General features: G+C 42.2%; 1 protein-coding gene across 2 annotated transcripts in view; it reads left to right on the top strand.

Moving 5' to 3' along the window:
* LOC111662108 (beta-galactoside alpha-2,6-sialyltransferase 2) overlaps nt 1-15785 on the top strand; it is a 39540-nt gene that overhangs the window by 2265 nt on the left and 21490 nt on the right. Inside the window, exons 2-4 of one of the 2 annotated variants that reach the window (XM_023415858.2) lie at nt 9581-9666; nt 13289-13345; nt 13432-14521. In XM_023415858.2, coding sequence (XP_023271626.1) covers nt 13522-14521 — 1000 coding nt within the window. In that variant the 5' untranslated portion in view covers nt 9581-9666; nt 13289-13345; nt 13432-13521. The remainder of the gene's footprint in view (nt 1-9580; nt 9667-13288; nt 13346-13431; nt 14522-15785) is intronic. The other variant, XM_023415859.2, reaches the window with a different exon arrangement.

The following is a 15785-nucleotide window of genomic DNA, read 5'->3' as shown; positions in this document are numbered from 1 at the left end:
ATATGAAAATCAATATTGACCAAAATCATTTGAGATGCCAACGTTTGTCTCGGCAGGTCGGCAGTCTTCAGTATTGTCCCAAGGGTCAAGAGCCAAGGGGTTACTCCAAGGATTTCTGAAAAGGAGAAATTGTCTGCAAGCTGAATACTTAAAGCAAATTTTATTTGATGTATTTTGAGCTACAAGGTCTTTGTCAGACAAATTCAACACAAAACAATATATACTGTATTTACAACATATATATTCCCTTACAATGCACAAAAATTACACACATTATCTGACAGAAAAGACTGTAGTCCATACGAGACATATCAACAAGAAGTCTTGGAGAGCCTTGTTTTTCAGCATACTCAATATGCTGAGATGATTCTGTATGTTCATGTTTAATTAGCATTTTATTTATCTCATTCTATTATTGTAGAGTTGATGTACCCAGCAGTGCATGTGGACACGCTACTGTAACAACAGCCCGAGAACTGACCACAGCGTGGTCAGTTCTATTAAAACACTCTATTAAAACAGTCTGAGAATATTTCATTCACCAATGTTACTCACCTCTCCCTGTGCAAAACCAACGTGCCAACCAGTGGGTCGAAAGGGACTGTTGGAGGTTGATTCTCTCTTTTTGAGGTGCAGAATAGCAGTGAGAAAACCTGGTGTTCTAAAAATACTAACTGATGAAATATATGATTGCTCTCAGGGACAACCCTATGATTGAGGTAAACTCAGAACTGACTCTCACTGGCGTCTTGCGAGGGGAAGCGATTTATGTGGAAGAGAGTGTTGGGAAAAGACAATCAGATGGAGCTCAACAAAAATCACAGTAATTGATAACTAATATAGTGAATTAATTTAATTCCAGTGTTCACGTTAAACTTATACTGAACAAAGCAAAAAAGTTGAAATATTCAGTAACAACTCATTGTGATCGTGCTTTTGTGTTGGATGACTCCTATGTTGCACTGGGGACCATCAGAAACCACATTTCGTTTCTCTGTGTGTATGTCATGCACATGTGTGGAGATGACAATAAACCTGAACCTGAACCTGATCTTACGGCATTGGCGGGGGAAATGGAAAATAGATTCCAGGACAGAAAAGGAAGGAGTTATTGTTGAAGGACGCATTTTAAAGGGATGCAGACTTCCTGTCTCTGAAACACAGAAGCAATATTTGATCTGTTCATTAGCAGCACAGCGAAGCATCTTTTTTTAAAATATAGCACCGTTACAGTTGCTGAGAACAGTCGCACTGCTTTTACCACAAGGTGGTATTGTGTATTGTGAGAATGAGATTAGGGAAATTTGTGAACACAACATGGACACACCAGCACCTCTAAGTTGAAGTATCGTGCTTGCTTCAGTGAGCAGTTGCTGTATTTACACATCTAGCAGTTAAGGAGCAACTTGGCATTCATTTGAAGTCATGTTTGTAGTCACCTGGTAAATGATTTCACTCTCTATTAACTCTGTTTTCCACCTCCTGAGGGAAATATCTAGCTCTTTAACTGTTAAATGCTCCACTATGTGCACTAGCTACAGTCTCTAACTGTGACTGACTGCTGTATGGTGCTGAGCAGATAGTGTTCAGTGGGCTTTTAGAGCTTTTTCACTGAAAACAGCTGCTGCAGCCACACACAGTGCTATTAGGGTGGTGAAAATGAAACCAAGCAGTAGTTTTGAACCGGACAGCAAAACACTGAGCTGAACTTCTCTTTGTAAAGCCGAGGAGCGGTTCATGACCAATAACTACTCCTTTCGCATTATCAAAATTCAGTGGTCAGCACCACACATCTGCTCATGAACTGGCAAGGCTAGACTTTTGGGTCGATACTTCTTCTTTTTAGTTAATCCTAAAATTCTCATATAATTTTACCACTGGCTGAGGCTAGGTAGAGGTAGAGTTTCATTTTTTATCTGTTCCAGACTGTATATGCTGAGATACAGTACAGAGGAATGGATGGACTGCACGGGCAGGGCACTCTGGGAAGGTGGAGGTGTAATTTCAGATGCGCACTAACTGACCAGAGCAGCAGTTATCTGAGCTCAGCCTTCAAAAGCAGGAGCGCTGGAGTCATCAAGACCAGCTGTGCCGCTCACTCCTGGCTGAGTGAGTGCGCGAACACACACACACACACACACACACACACAGAGGACGGGACTCTCTATGAGAAACACATGAGCGTCCATGGTAATTAGCTGTCTTCACAAGATTGTAAACTTACTGAGAGGAGACGTTGTTTAGGCACTCGTTTCTGTGTGTGTGTGTGTGTGTGTGTGCGTGCATGTGTGTTGATGTATGGTGCTCTACTCCAGTTGTATCTTCTTAAATAGGCACATGGGCTGTTTGAGCAGCTTATTGTGGCATTGCTTTCATAGTTGTACTATAAGTCTCTGATAGGCTGCTAATCTCAGTCCATGTTTAGAAGTAAGTGTCCAGAGTTCAGACAGATTATAGGGAGGTTAAGCTGTTTGAAAATGGCTGTAGAGCTGTAGATTAAGGGGCTTGTTCTTTGGGCAGTCAAACATCTTGTTTTTTCCCCCCCTCATATACCACAGCCAGTGTGTGAAATACTGATATGAATGAATCCTGTCAGCATCCTTTTTTCTTTTTTTTTTTAAAAAAGCATTAGCATATGTGCTAACCTGTCAGATCTGCTCTCATTCTGTGTCTGAACCAGAGAAATGCTGTTGCTTTTAGCTCTTGGAGTGAAAAGAAGCCTCAATTCTATCTTAGTTTCTTCTTTCTGAATCATGGATGAGCATGAAATTTCAACTCCGGTGAATCTATTCCCAGCACAGAAACAAACAGGAGTGTGATTGACTGTAGGTGTGAGAGGGTGACTAGCAATACAGTCTGCTGGTGCAAGCATTGTTAGGTCCATTTAGCCTATACAAGAAGGGGAATGGGTAGTGAAATGAACCTTAAGTGGACTTTCTCTCCTTTTGTCACATCAAACGACTGCCCGCTGTGGGCGTCAGCGCTCCCAGCTGTATTTATGGACCATAATGTGAGGTGTAGAGCTGCATTTCCTTCACAGGACCTTGCTGTTGGCAGGCTGTATTTGAGAGGGCTCTGTGCACCGTTAAAGCCTGTCATCGAGAACCGCTGCCCTGTGTGATTTATCAGAATAGGATGTGCTAAGAAGGTCAGGATGATTCAACTCTTCCCGGTCGTGTGTTTTCATCAGACGTCCTTTCTTCTGAAAGAGGAGGTTCCTTTTCCAACTAAACATGAGTGTCATTTCTTTTTTCTGTGACTAATGTGCTTTAGGCACTGTGTTGTTAGATTTCAACTTTTAAGTCTACCTCCCTTTTTAGACATTGACGAGCCAGTGGATGTCTGATAGCTGATGACTTTCTCTTGCCTGTTACTCACTCTGAATGAGTCAGAGGCTTGTTTCCTCTCAAGAGCTGTGTCAGTAGTGCTGGTTTTAAATGAAACGCGTCCTCTGCTCTGGTAATTACAAGGCGCACGGACACTTCACACGGTGCTCTGATAGAAAGAGAGGGGCTAATTGGTAGTGCAATGACCTTGTCCGGGTTTGTGTGTGTCCAGGTGTCAGCTCAGTGTTATGGTGTGGATGCCTGCACTCCTGTCTGCAAAATGAAGGCTCATCGTGGGCATGTATGGGCACATAGATGCAGGATATAGACCCTGTTGTCTCCTCTCTGCATTGTGGATCAGGTGTGAATTTTCTATAGCAGATGGCCCGTGACAGGTGTGTGAGAGAGACTTCCACCTCCCTCCACGATCCTGCACCTTTTGGTCATTATTGGTTGTGGTTGCTTTTTTAGAGCAAGATTAATGAGCGTCTACGCAAGCCTTTGCAAAAATAGACATTTTTTACTCTGCTGATATAATCAGTGCTGAGGAGGAGGATAGCAGGGGACAGGACAGACCTAATCTGCCTCACTGGGATCAGTCTTTAATGGAGTTAGGACTTTCTGGTTTGACCTTGTTGGACCTGGTATTACAGCAGCACGAAACCATCCCTCATGAGTCTGATCCCACTACCACCAAGAGAGAATCAGGATCAAAGGCGTCTTGCTTGTTTTTCTTTGATCATTTCACAAAATGAAAAACATGGTTTGATGTTTTTTCTGTGTGTGTGTGTGTGTGTGTGTGTCTGTGTGTGTGTGTGTGTGTGTGCATTGCATAGAGGAGAACAGAAACCATCCTTTTTTTATCATATAAAACAAATATTTTTCTCTTACCATGAAGACAGTGCACCAGAGAGCGACAAGAACATGTTGCTGACATTGTCTTGAGACATAAAACCTAAAAAAACATCAGATACACACACACACACACACACACACACACACACACACTGGAAAACAAAGTTAAAGCTGCTCTAATCAGCCTGTTAATATTTGTTATGAGTCAAAAGAGTGTGCCTTGCCATGTGTCCAACAACAGTCCAAACCTCAAGTTATCCAGTTTACTGTGACAGAAGACAAAGAAAACCAACAAATATTCACATTTGACTTAAACAATAGAGTGTTTGAGATCTAATTTACTTTTTTTCTGTTTTGTGGGAATTTAAATCATACTACCAGACTATATATTTATTATTATTTATTTATTTATTTTAATCATTTAGGCAATGTGTTGAAAGCAGTGCCATCGTACAGGCTGAGAGCAACACTCAGACTGAGTTGCATTACATTCAAGTCCCTGCAAGTTCTTTTGTAGTCAGGCAAAGCTAGGAATGCCAGTTTTCTTGTTCTTTTTTTCTTTTCTTTGTAACTTGGCCTTCTGTGTTTCCATTTAGCCTCCTTTACATATGAGGAGAAACTGAGATTAACCCAGTGTTTTGTTCTATTTGTTGCTTAAATGTGTGCTTCACTTTAGGTTTCAAAGCTAGCCCGTGCTCAGCAGTGCATCTATATGTGTGCATGCAGCCATGCTCTTGCATGCTCTGGTGTGTGTGATTGGCAGGCAGTTGGATGGCTGGAATGAGCTGTATCGCCTGCAGTGTGTTCTCAGCTCCACATGCTAGGTGCCAGTGGTGAGGAGGCGGTTGATTTACTGCTGGTAGTAAGTCACATTTCCACACAAAGACTGGCAAGCAGAGCAGTAGTACAGTAACTACACGCATACACTTTTGCTCACAGGGACAGAGATGCAGTAGTGGATGCAATATTAATTCTGTTCATCGCATGGGTAAGGCATAATCTTTAAAATGACTGACTTTAGAGCAAACACAAATCGACACAAACACAGTCAGTGGAGCGGTGTCTGCACTTACATCTGCATGCACAGCACCATAGCTGAATGTAGGTCACAGAATAAGGCAGATGTGGGGGAAGGAAAGAAGGTGAGCATTGGAAGTGGAAGTGAAGGGAGGAGGAAGCCTTTCATTATGTGATCATGTTGGAGCAGGGGTAGGATTAGGGCTGGCTACATAGGGAGGGTTTAACCCCTGGATTTGAAAGTTTTTGCCTTTGAAGTAAAGGGTAATAATGCTTACATCCATCATGTTATATGTTATATTTACACAAACATGCTATATATCATCTCCTCTCCTCTCCTCTCCTCTCCTCTCCTCTCCTCTCCTCTCCTCTCCTCTCCTCCCTGACTGGCTCAGAAACTATGCTACAAAAGTAGTAGCAATGGCAGAAGTAACATTGGATAAATCTGTACTTCTTGATTGTTTTACACAACAAGACTCTGCTTTAGCTTCAACATTATCCTATTTTTAGCTGCTCATTTATATGGACTTAGGTAGCCAGCCAGTCAGTCTACTGGCTATTCTTAACAGCTGCACTTTAGGGTTTCAAGATGTGATGAAGTGCAGCGAAGCCTTTTGGAAAGCTCGGACACTGGCAGTATAATTACACAGGGTGAAGTCTGATGTCCTACACGGTAATAACCTCATTGCCTCTGGAGGCTAAAGCAGGGTGGACCTGCAGCTGGGGGTTCATTAAGTGAGGAAAGAGAGACACAATTCATTTGGTCTGTGCATATGCTTCTTCTTTGAGCTCAATTTTCTCGCTTCATTTCAGGACTGCAAGTGACTTCTGATGTCCTTGTTACAGTCCGTCCTTGCTCCTGTCTGCAGTGTCTCATTTTTTTCTTCTCTGATCTGTAACTGCACAAGTTTCTAGCTTGAGATTATATGAAGAAGTACAGCAGTATGTGTTGTACAGTGAAATATTATTCCCAAGGTCAATACATGTGTAATTACCTCTGTATTAAAGACGTTCTAACGTTAGGAATGTACCAATCTGACAGGGAGCATTCACATGCAACCCAAAAGTCTGTACCGAATTCTGACTTTTAAAGGTGTTGATGAGATAATTTCTGTGTGAACTCTGTCTAACATGTGGCAGATCAAATGGTGAGATTAAGTGCTGTTTATCTGCTTCACAAGGTTATACCTTGTTCTCTTGAGATTAATTTAAGATCTCTTCAGTGGAGACAACGGGTACAAAGACTCCTCTGTTAGAGTGATCATTTAGTCAAACTTTGTTAAGAAAAGTTAAAATTGGAATTTGCTCATTTGAAGTGGAGTTCATTATATTTCTGGAGTGGAGCGTGAACTCTGAAGTACAGATTAGTTTTGAGATTGTGTGGATTTAATAAAAAAATAATAAAAAAATTCAGATTCACAGTAAATGATCCGCATCTAAGTGCTCCTCCCTGGCTTTCCTGTGTAATCCTGCTGACAAATAAAACAGACACTGATGAAAACATAAACCCGTTGGCAGAGTAATAAACTTGAGGTGACTACTGCAGGAAGATAAAATAAAGGTTCAGTTTACTTGGAACAAGCGAAGTTGTACGATGTGTCTGCTGAACATGTCTAAAGACAAAAGTGTCTGTACCTGCTCTGAAAGGCCACAGTCAAAGTCTGCTCCTGACTGTGTCTCACTGCCTCCCTGACCTCTCGCCAACAAGGCATTCACAAAAAGAGACTCCAATTGTGGAGGTGTGACAGGCTGCTATTTATTGTGACGGGAACATACAAATAGCAGCCTGGCACCTTCCCTCGACTTAAAAATCTTGCTGGAAAAGTTGAGCACTTGTCAGCTCTACCTCTGATGTGCTGGGGCAACAATATTGAGATAACCGGTTATGTCTGTTTTTCCCCTCGAGAAACAGAAGTACAGCTTTTAGCTCCAACCAAACTTTGCAGAAACATGTCATGCAAATGTGGGAGAAGTCGGTCGTCAAGGTAAATAGCGTTCACACGCAATATGAATTGTAACAAGATATCGTGTCTTTAATCCAGTGGGGAAACTAAATGCTCAACTAGACACACTCACAAGCCTGCTTATATAAGGAGTGTAGTGATTCTGAAACCAAGAGTGAAACCATGAAGATGTTCACATTGTCGTGTCTTGATGCTGAAAAATAGAGCTGCGCCACCAAAAATCAAGTCCTGAACTGAACTGTGAATTTGAAATCCTTCCACCCCTAGTCCGTATGTGTGAACAGGGGGGAAAAGGGTGCGCTCTATTTTCATAAAGTTTCTTCGCTTTGTTGATTCAGAAAATTGTGGGGGGTGGGGGTGTGTTTTAAATGCAGATAGATACTGCGACAAGCACTTTGATTTTCGAAGATACTCAGGTCCTGAGTTGGAGTACGATTTGGTTGAGTCAAACGACGAAAAAACGAAAAAAAACCCCCAAAAAACCCCCAAAAAAACCCCAAAAAACCCCAAAACACTTCACCCAAGTTCACCCTGACGTTCATAAATAACTCTGGGCCCCAGTAGTGCAGATACATACACCCACCCACTTCTATTTCAAACCACATCCTTTTTCTAAATGTTTACCTCCTCATGTAATACCTTACTGCAAAAACGCTTTATACATAGATCACGTCCTGTATTTGCAATGATGCCATGTTCTCTTCACACAATCCTGGGAGACTTGGACAGAGATTTTAAGATCGCAAATGAATTCAGAAATCTAAAAAGGTGACTCCTGACCACATCGTTCACACTCTTGTCTGTCCACAAATGCTTAGTGGACCTTGTCTTGTCGCCTTTTTTATAACCTCGCAGCGATCTATTAGTTTGTAGCTGCCAGTTGCTGCTTGAATATTAAAGGAAAAGGGCTTTTTTTTTGGAGAACAACTCCACTCTTGAGGGCTCAATATTTTATGAGGAACAAGCCCCTTGGTCAGTGTTTTATGCGAGAGAATGTGCACACTTAACATCCTATTGCCATGCAGTGTGCAGAATAGAGAAGGACTGCATGTTTTCTTGCAGAACCAGCTTTTGTTCTATTTTCTGTTCCTCATTTATCCAAAGCCTTTCTTCGTTAGACATATTTATTGAAACACCATGGACTAATCTTTATTAGGCTAATCAGGCTCTATCCATTGACATCTTCTGCTTGAATATAGACAAGTATTGAGAAAATGTTCCTGTGAGCTAACCTGCGCTAACTCTCCCGTTTTAAGTTGTTTCTGCAAAATTCATGTGGCCTTTACCTTCCAATGCTAAAAGCCAGAATCTTTATTTCCTACAGAAACCTCAGTTCGCTTATTAGACAAATTTTTCAAGTTGGCTGTGATTAAAGCATTCATAACACAGCCTCTCCACCCTGGGTCCTCAGCCGGGTGTAGTAAAGTGGAATGAACAATTTTCAGTCAGATGATGTGTGGCTATATGCCCTGAAGGGCTGGCCATGTACTTACCTGGCTAGAATTCAGTAAAGTCACCTCTGGCAATGCCTGTACTATAGACACATTGAGAATATTACAGCATGGAGCCGCAAGGCATGCTGGGACTGGGATGTATAAATATGCTCTCTATTTTACGCTTACTTTTCTGGTTCTGCTGTGGAGATGTTTTGCAGTGTTAAGCTGGCCTAAAGAGATCAAGTATCATTATATTATATTATATTATATTGATCAAGTATTTTTGTTTCATATATAAATATTGAAAGAAATTCACATTAGTATGCACACTGACCAAACGGAAATAGAGGGACCTCCCTGTACTCTGTACTTGAGATCAAATGAGTCACAGGTTTAGCATTAAATGAATCAAGGACTCCTTAAATGAACAACGGACGAGGGATGTCAAAAACGAGGGATACCACAAATTTGGTGCCAATACCAATGAAATTCCACAATTCTTGATACCAAATTCGATTCCACAGCAAAAAACAGAAAACATACATGCACACTCCATATTGTCAGTGTGCGAGGAGCAGTAGCTTAAGTGGAATAATACAAGGTGATAGACCACTATAGTGTGAAAATGTTAATTTAAAAAGTCAGTGTTATATTCTGACAGACGACATTGCTACAACAGATACCAGCTGTCACAATTCACAAAAAATAGCAGCAACATTTCAGGACATGAACATTTTGACAACATGTTGGTAATAACTGAAACTCACTCACCCTGAATTCTGTGTACAAACCCTGATATCCGTCCTTGAGCTGCTTAAATAAGTTTGAGGTGTTTCCTCCTTTCATTTGAAATGCTCTGTGTCACTGTTTGCAGAATGGACTTTGGTCAACTTGTCCCTGATGAGCTGCGTCAAATGCAAAATATCTCCAAACACCAATCTTGCCATGTTTTTCTTCTTTCTTTTTTTTTTTTCTTCTGTAGGCCGTAGTTCAAGACTATATACAATTCATCACATCAATCCTCCAACACTGACCAAGATAAAAGATGCCTGGGAACAACACCTTAAGGTGACTATGTCATTATTAGACACATCTACTCCTCATCCATTTGCGTTCGCCACTGTTTGCTGCAGTTCAAAGTTACTCATCGTCTCAATGTTCTCATGTTCTCAGTCTCTGACGCCGGCTGTCCTAGATGCCACCAGTCACCAGCGACAATGGGCCATATGCCCTGGTCATGTGACTCATAATAACAATTTCTGGACCTAGATATTTGAAGTGTCCTCACATATCTGCAACAAAACGATAGATCCTAATCCATACATGTCAATATTTGGTGCACCTCCAATGGAACGTAGCATCATGTCACATCAGGAACACACACTGGAACAGCCCAATTTATTCAGCCCATTAATATTCTGTGTATATCAAAAATTGGAAAATGCAGATGTTCTTCAAAATAAAAGGTACATTATTATGATTAATATTAATATTATTCCCTTCTTTCACATCTTCACACTCATATTGCTGTGAGCTGAGGGTAATCCTCACAATGCAGCTGCTGCCAATCAAAAACAGACAAGTGGTAAACAAGAACTCATCACTACAAATGTTTAGTTGATTGATTGACAGATGAACTATTCAAATCACTTTTAAACATCCCATTCGCTACAGCTTCTCTATAAAGAGATTATCTGCTTTTCAAAGTTTTATATAAAAAAAACAACATTTATCCAATCATTATCATATATTCAAGTAATCTGGATTCAGGTTTTGCTCTTTAAAAGATCTGTGCTTTATATTCTGTTAAGGTTCCTTTTGTTCATCACTGTCTCCTGCTAACACTCAGTCATTTAGTCGTCCTTTGCTTTCTGGCAGACGCAACGCTTCAATGTTTCCTTTTTTGCACCATTTCTTTGTGAAGCCCTCACAAAACCAGCTCTGTCTTCCACCCCCGCCTCTCCATCTGTGCCACACATTTATGTTGTTTCACCACAGTTACTGAAGCACACATCCTGATTGCTGCCAGGTGAGGCAAGCTATCTGCACGCACACACATGCATGCACGACACACCTCAGGGCCTGCGCGCATACATCTGCAGCGGGCTTGTGTGGAGCAGTGGTGCATATAGATGGCATTTGCTTGTTGATAACATTGCCATTGGGTAGGGGCTTGCTGTTCTGCTTGTTTTCTTTGTCTTCTGGGTGTGCTGTTGTTATTTCCAGGTGTTAAATGGCGCATTTTCCACTAAGTGACATTTGACCTCAGTGTGGCAGACACATCAAAACTGCTGCGCGGGGGATTACTGTCAGACACACCTGACTATGGCCCTGAGGCCTGCGCCAGAACATGCTGCAAGTTTATAGAAAATAATCAGATGCTGTGTGTTTGTGCAGATGTGCATTTTTCTCAGTTTCCATCCAGTATTTTCTTTCTCCCATACTGTCTCTGCTCCCTGTGTCCCAGTTGTTCCCTGCTGGTGTCCTCTGTCTTGACCCAGGGTCAGTGGATGAGCTTTGGCCTCCTGTGTGGCCCCAGGGCGAGAGGCCAGGATGTCTGAGTATATGGGGAGGAGGGAAAGCGGGGGCGCCTGAAATCACTTCTGCTTCACCCTGCAGGACCTGGCAGCTACAGACACAGGAAGCTGTAATTAGGACTAGAGGAGGCTTAACACTCGGGAGCTTTTTTTTTTTTTTTTTTTTTTTTTTTTTTTCTCCTGCCTCACTCTGCCGTGTTCTCAAGAGAAATACTCCCACATCAGGAGACCAAAACTCATAATTACGCGTGGATGAGAGGATTGTAGTCCTCTGATGTGAGGCAATTTAATGCTTCATTTATTCACCTTCGTTGCTGTGTATTTCACTCTGTAAGCTATCAGTGAACCTAACGTGTTGTACACAAGATTATTATCAAAGCTGCAGCAAAAATAAATCAGGCTGATAATGATGTTTGATTGTTCAGTGTTATTTTTAATGATTGTGGCAAAGGAACGAAATAAGCAATGGTGTCATGTTGAAGCACATGTGTTGAGATGGTTTCTGATGTAGTGTCTTACTCAAAGTGCAACTCAGTGGAGCAGCGTTACTGTGGCGACGGCTAACTGTAATCCAAATAAAAAAACAAAGCAGTTATTTATTTATTTATTACGTCTATTTAGAGAAAACATAGCACTGCAGATACTTTAACTTCTAACAAAGTGCAGTAAACAGAGAAAAACATATATCAATATTCGGTGTGACCACCTTTTGCCTTGCACATAGTGTTTGGTAGATTGGTTGTTCCAAGCATCACGGAGAACTTGCCACAGTTCTTCTGTGGACTTAGTCTATCTCACTGTGTTTGGCCTCTTGATGTAATCGCGGTCTGGCTCCATGATGTTTAGATCAGGGCTCTGTGGGAACCAGACCATCTGTTGTGGGACTTCCTGTTCTTCTTGTCACTGGAGACGGATCTTTCTGATTCTGGCTGTCATCATCCTGTAGAAACACACCAGCGTATATCTGTTTAACACCAGCGTGCAATCACTTGATCGTTTATTGCTTTGATCGCCCCAAAAGAACGGACAGTTTCCCAAACTTTCCTCAGTGAGTCAGTGAATTGTTTGGTCCATAAAATGTCAGAACATAGTGGATAATGTTCATCACACTTTCCTGAAGTCAAAGGAGATGTTAATAAATAGTTTTCTTTGTCTGAGCAACAGTACAAAACCTACAGATATTCAGTTCATTAATATAAATCATATCATCATATAAGAGACAAAGGAAGGCAACAAATCCTCACAATTTAGGAGCCGTAACTAAGGAATCGATCAATATCAATCAATTTTTGATCAATTAATTTGATGTCAATTGAGTAATTGATTAATCAGTGACTTGATATTTTAACGCCCCTCTTTAGCATGTCCAAGCAGTATATAAACACTGCATAAATAGGTTCTAACACATTTTAATGTAATTTTAAGTGCCCAGTAATATATTTGTAAAAAACAACAACTCCTGTGGACAGGACAGATGATGAATGACAGTGGAATAAAACAGTTGTAATAATACAAAATATGTCCTCATAGGAGAGGTTACAATTGCGGACAAATACATTTATAAACACTTACAAATGGTCTTACAACAACATTACAGAGTGTTTATACACTAATTCTGAGTTTCTCCATGTAGAGAAAAAAAACGCCTCATCAGTCACAATCAGTGCTGATGTGAGAAATAAAACCGACTTCTACACTGCAGGTCAGGCTGAAGTTAGTTTGATAATAACCATTTGAACACCATAGAGTCTGCATTAACATCCTTTTGACTTCACACTCCCACATTCCTCAGTCAAACCCTGGAGTATATTTGTTATTACTTTAGATGTTCTTCAGGTTCTTCATATTTTGTACGATTTTATTTTTTTATTTTTTGTGATGTGACGTTGAAACACAGCTCATGGTTCAGTCTTTAGTTCTTCTAGTGTTGAATCTTATTTGAAGGAAGCTGTAAATTTAATTCCAGTTAATAAACGAGCCTAGTTTCGAAAAACTCTCCTTTTATGTTATAAGTGGAGAGCAGCCAGATTCTGCCCTGCAGGAGGCGTTTTCCTGTGGTGTGTCTATGCGAGCACTGTGTTTTCATGCACACACAGCCTCATGCATGCATGTGCTCTCTTGACCCCACTAATTTGTATCACTCTTCTTCTCAGGGTCCTGTTATATCCTGGCGGACACGTGGACATGAAGAAATAGAAGCATCAGTCGAGGTGAGTGTTTCAAACCTCTTTCATAATAATCCACATTTTGTCTTCGTCCCCCGAGCAGCTGTATTCAGAGCTTTCTTCTTTTGCAGGCCCTCCAGCTGACCTCTGGGCTAAGTCCTGGCCGTGGGGCTTTGTTGTTGGTGGGCCAGCTGTACAGGCGTGTATGTGAGTGAGAGGTGATGAAGTCCAGTATGAGGCAGTGGCGGAGGCTGGTGTTGGTGGGAATGCTGGCCTGGGTTCTGCTCTTCCTCGCCCTCCTCTCTTACTTCCTGGATGCTCGTGTGGATGAACCCCTGACCTCTGCCGGCTCTTTACTCTCCCAACACCCCGACACTCGCCGCCTGGCCTCCATACAGGCCTCCCATCAACAGCATGCCATCGTCGGCTCCCGACCTGAACTGGCTTTGGCGTTAACTACGACCTACCCCGGAGATGAGCCGGAGCCCTCCGTCAGCTCCATGACCCCAGAGTCCAGCCTGGAGGTCAGCCACAGCCCCAACAGCGCTCCCTATGCTATCTATGGTAGCCAGGAAGCCAGCCGCCAGGATTACCTGGACCCTCAGAGCCTGGCTGCCTGGTCCTCCTTTGGTACAGAGAATGTGGGTTCTCACTCAGACCCTTCAGTCCAGAGTCGTGAGAGAACATTTCAGAACACCGAGTATCAGAACCATGTCAGTAACACACACCGCCACGTAGGGGAGGAGGAAGAAGAAGATGAAAGGGACAATGAAGATGAAGAACTGGGAAACAGAGTGAGGACTACAGCAGACAGAAGAGCCGGCGGTGAGTCCTCTGACCTGGAGGAATATTACTTCTCCAAGTCGGCCTCTGTGGTGCAGCGGCTGTGGCGGGGCCGCGTGTCCGCCGGCATGCTGAGTCCTCGGCTGCAGCGGGCCATGAAAGACTACGTGAGTGCTAACAAACACCATGTTTCCTACAAGAGGCTTCGCAGGGCTGCCCACAGTGCCAAGGAGCTGCTGTGTCAGATGAAAGCCCAGGCTCGTTTGAGGACGGTGGATGGCTCGGAGCAGCCTTTCTCCTCGCTTGGCTGGGCTCGTCTTGTGCCATCCCTTCCTCTGGAACAACTGTACAGGCGGCAGGAAAAGAGCAGCTTCAAGACCTGTGCGGTGGTCACCTCGGCTGGTGCCATCCTGCGCTCAGGACTGGGCAAGGAGATCGGTGAGTAGAGATATCGTAGGGTTTGAGTAAGGGCGACATTTAAAGAGAATAAAAATAAAGTTTGAAAGCGTGCATGCAGATCTTGCACTGTAATAAAAATTTAAAGCCCTTCTATGCACACTTCCCCTTGAGGTGGCAATGTTCACTCACATTACACCAACTCTGGGACTTAAAATCTACTTTTTTCCGAATGGGGTGCTGAGGAAACACCATGTGGTCAATGAAATCTAAAAGTTTTATTGCTCCAGGAGCACGACTGAGCAAATTTCATGAGAATCTGCCTGTTAGATTCCCATGTCAGTCATGTACAGCTGTGACGTAGATCCCTGGGTGGTGCAAGTGGAAAATTTAGTGTCTGATATAGAAAGATTTACAGTGAGAGGGAATTTTCTCAGTAGCTTCAATGGCATCTGTTAGTTAGATTTTAATATTTTCAATTTTAATTGGCATTTTTTGCTTAATGAAAAGTTGAAGTTGTATTGAAAATCTTTTTTATTTAAGCTCCAGTGATGAGTAAGATTCACACTAAAGCATAAATCTGATAATTAGACCCTTTGTCCTGGAAAGAAAACGGTCACAGTGGTACCCTCAATAAATAAAATGCCATTTCAAAGTAAAATCGCCAACAGAGAAATAGTTGTATCGTTAATTCTCAACCGGGACCTTTAATTAATTATTAGAGACAGAACTTGCCATTTGCTGTTACTGTGTTACTTTGGTATTGGCACTGGTTGCAATTAATGCTCTTCCATCTGTTTTAAATTCAGACACTTAGAACAGGTCAAGTGGCTTAATGTTTCACTTCAATAAAGTCATTTATTGTGAAACTTCTCCAAGAAGTGTTGAGTTTCATTAGAAGCAGCTCAGCATCATAAAAGCACTACAAAGCAGAGCTGTGGCGTAGTAAAGCTGCATCCATGTCAACAACCCCAGTTAGATTTAAGCCAGCCAGTTACCAGGCGTCACATATTTGGATCATAGTGCCAGGACATCAGAGTGTTCCCTGTGTGTGTGTGTGTGTGTGTAAGGTGTGGACCTCCTAATGTCCTAGTGTGTAATGAGTGTTTCGGGTCTTCGAATATTGACAACTGACTGTCCGATGGTCGCTACCTTCGCAGCTTAAAGCTCCTCAAGTGAGTTTTTAAACCTACGGAGGGCTGTAATGCTTCCATCTATTTGGCTGGCAGCTAGTTTAGTAGCATAAAGGCTGAATAGACGGGAGAAGGTGAAAGCTTTTGTCAGGGTTGGACTTCGGTGCGTGACC

This window comes from Seriola lalandi, unplaced genomic scaffold (assembly GCF_002814215.2).
Source record: "Seriola lalandi dorsalis isolate HSWRI2012SDOR001 ecotype SW California unplaced genomic scaffold, Sedor1 jcf7180002054559, whole genome shotgun sequence".
NCBI classification, from domain to species: domain Eukaryota; kingdom Metazoa; phylum Chordata; class Actinopteri; order Carangiformes; family Carangidae; genus Seriola; species Seriola lalandi.
This window is presented reverse-complemented; position numbering and strand designations above follow the sequence as displayed.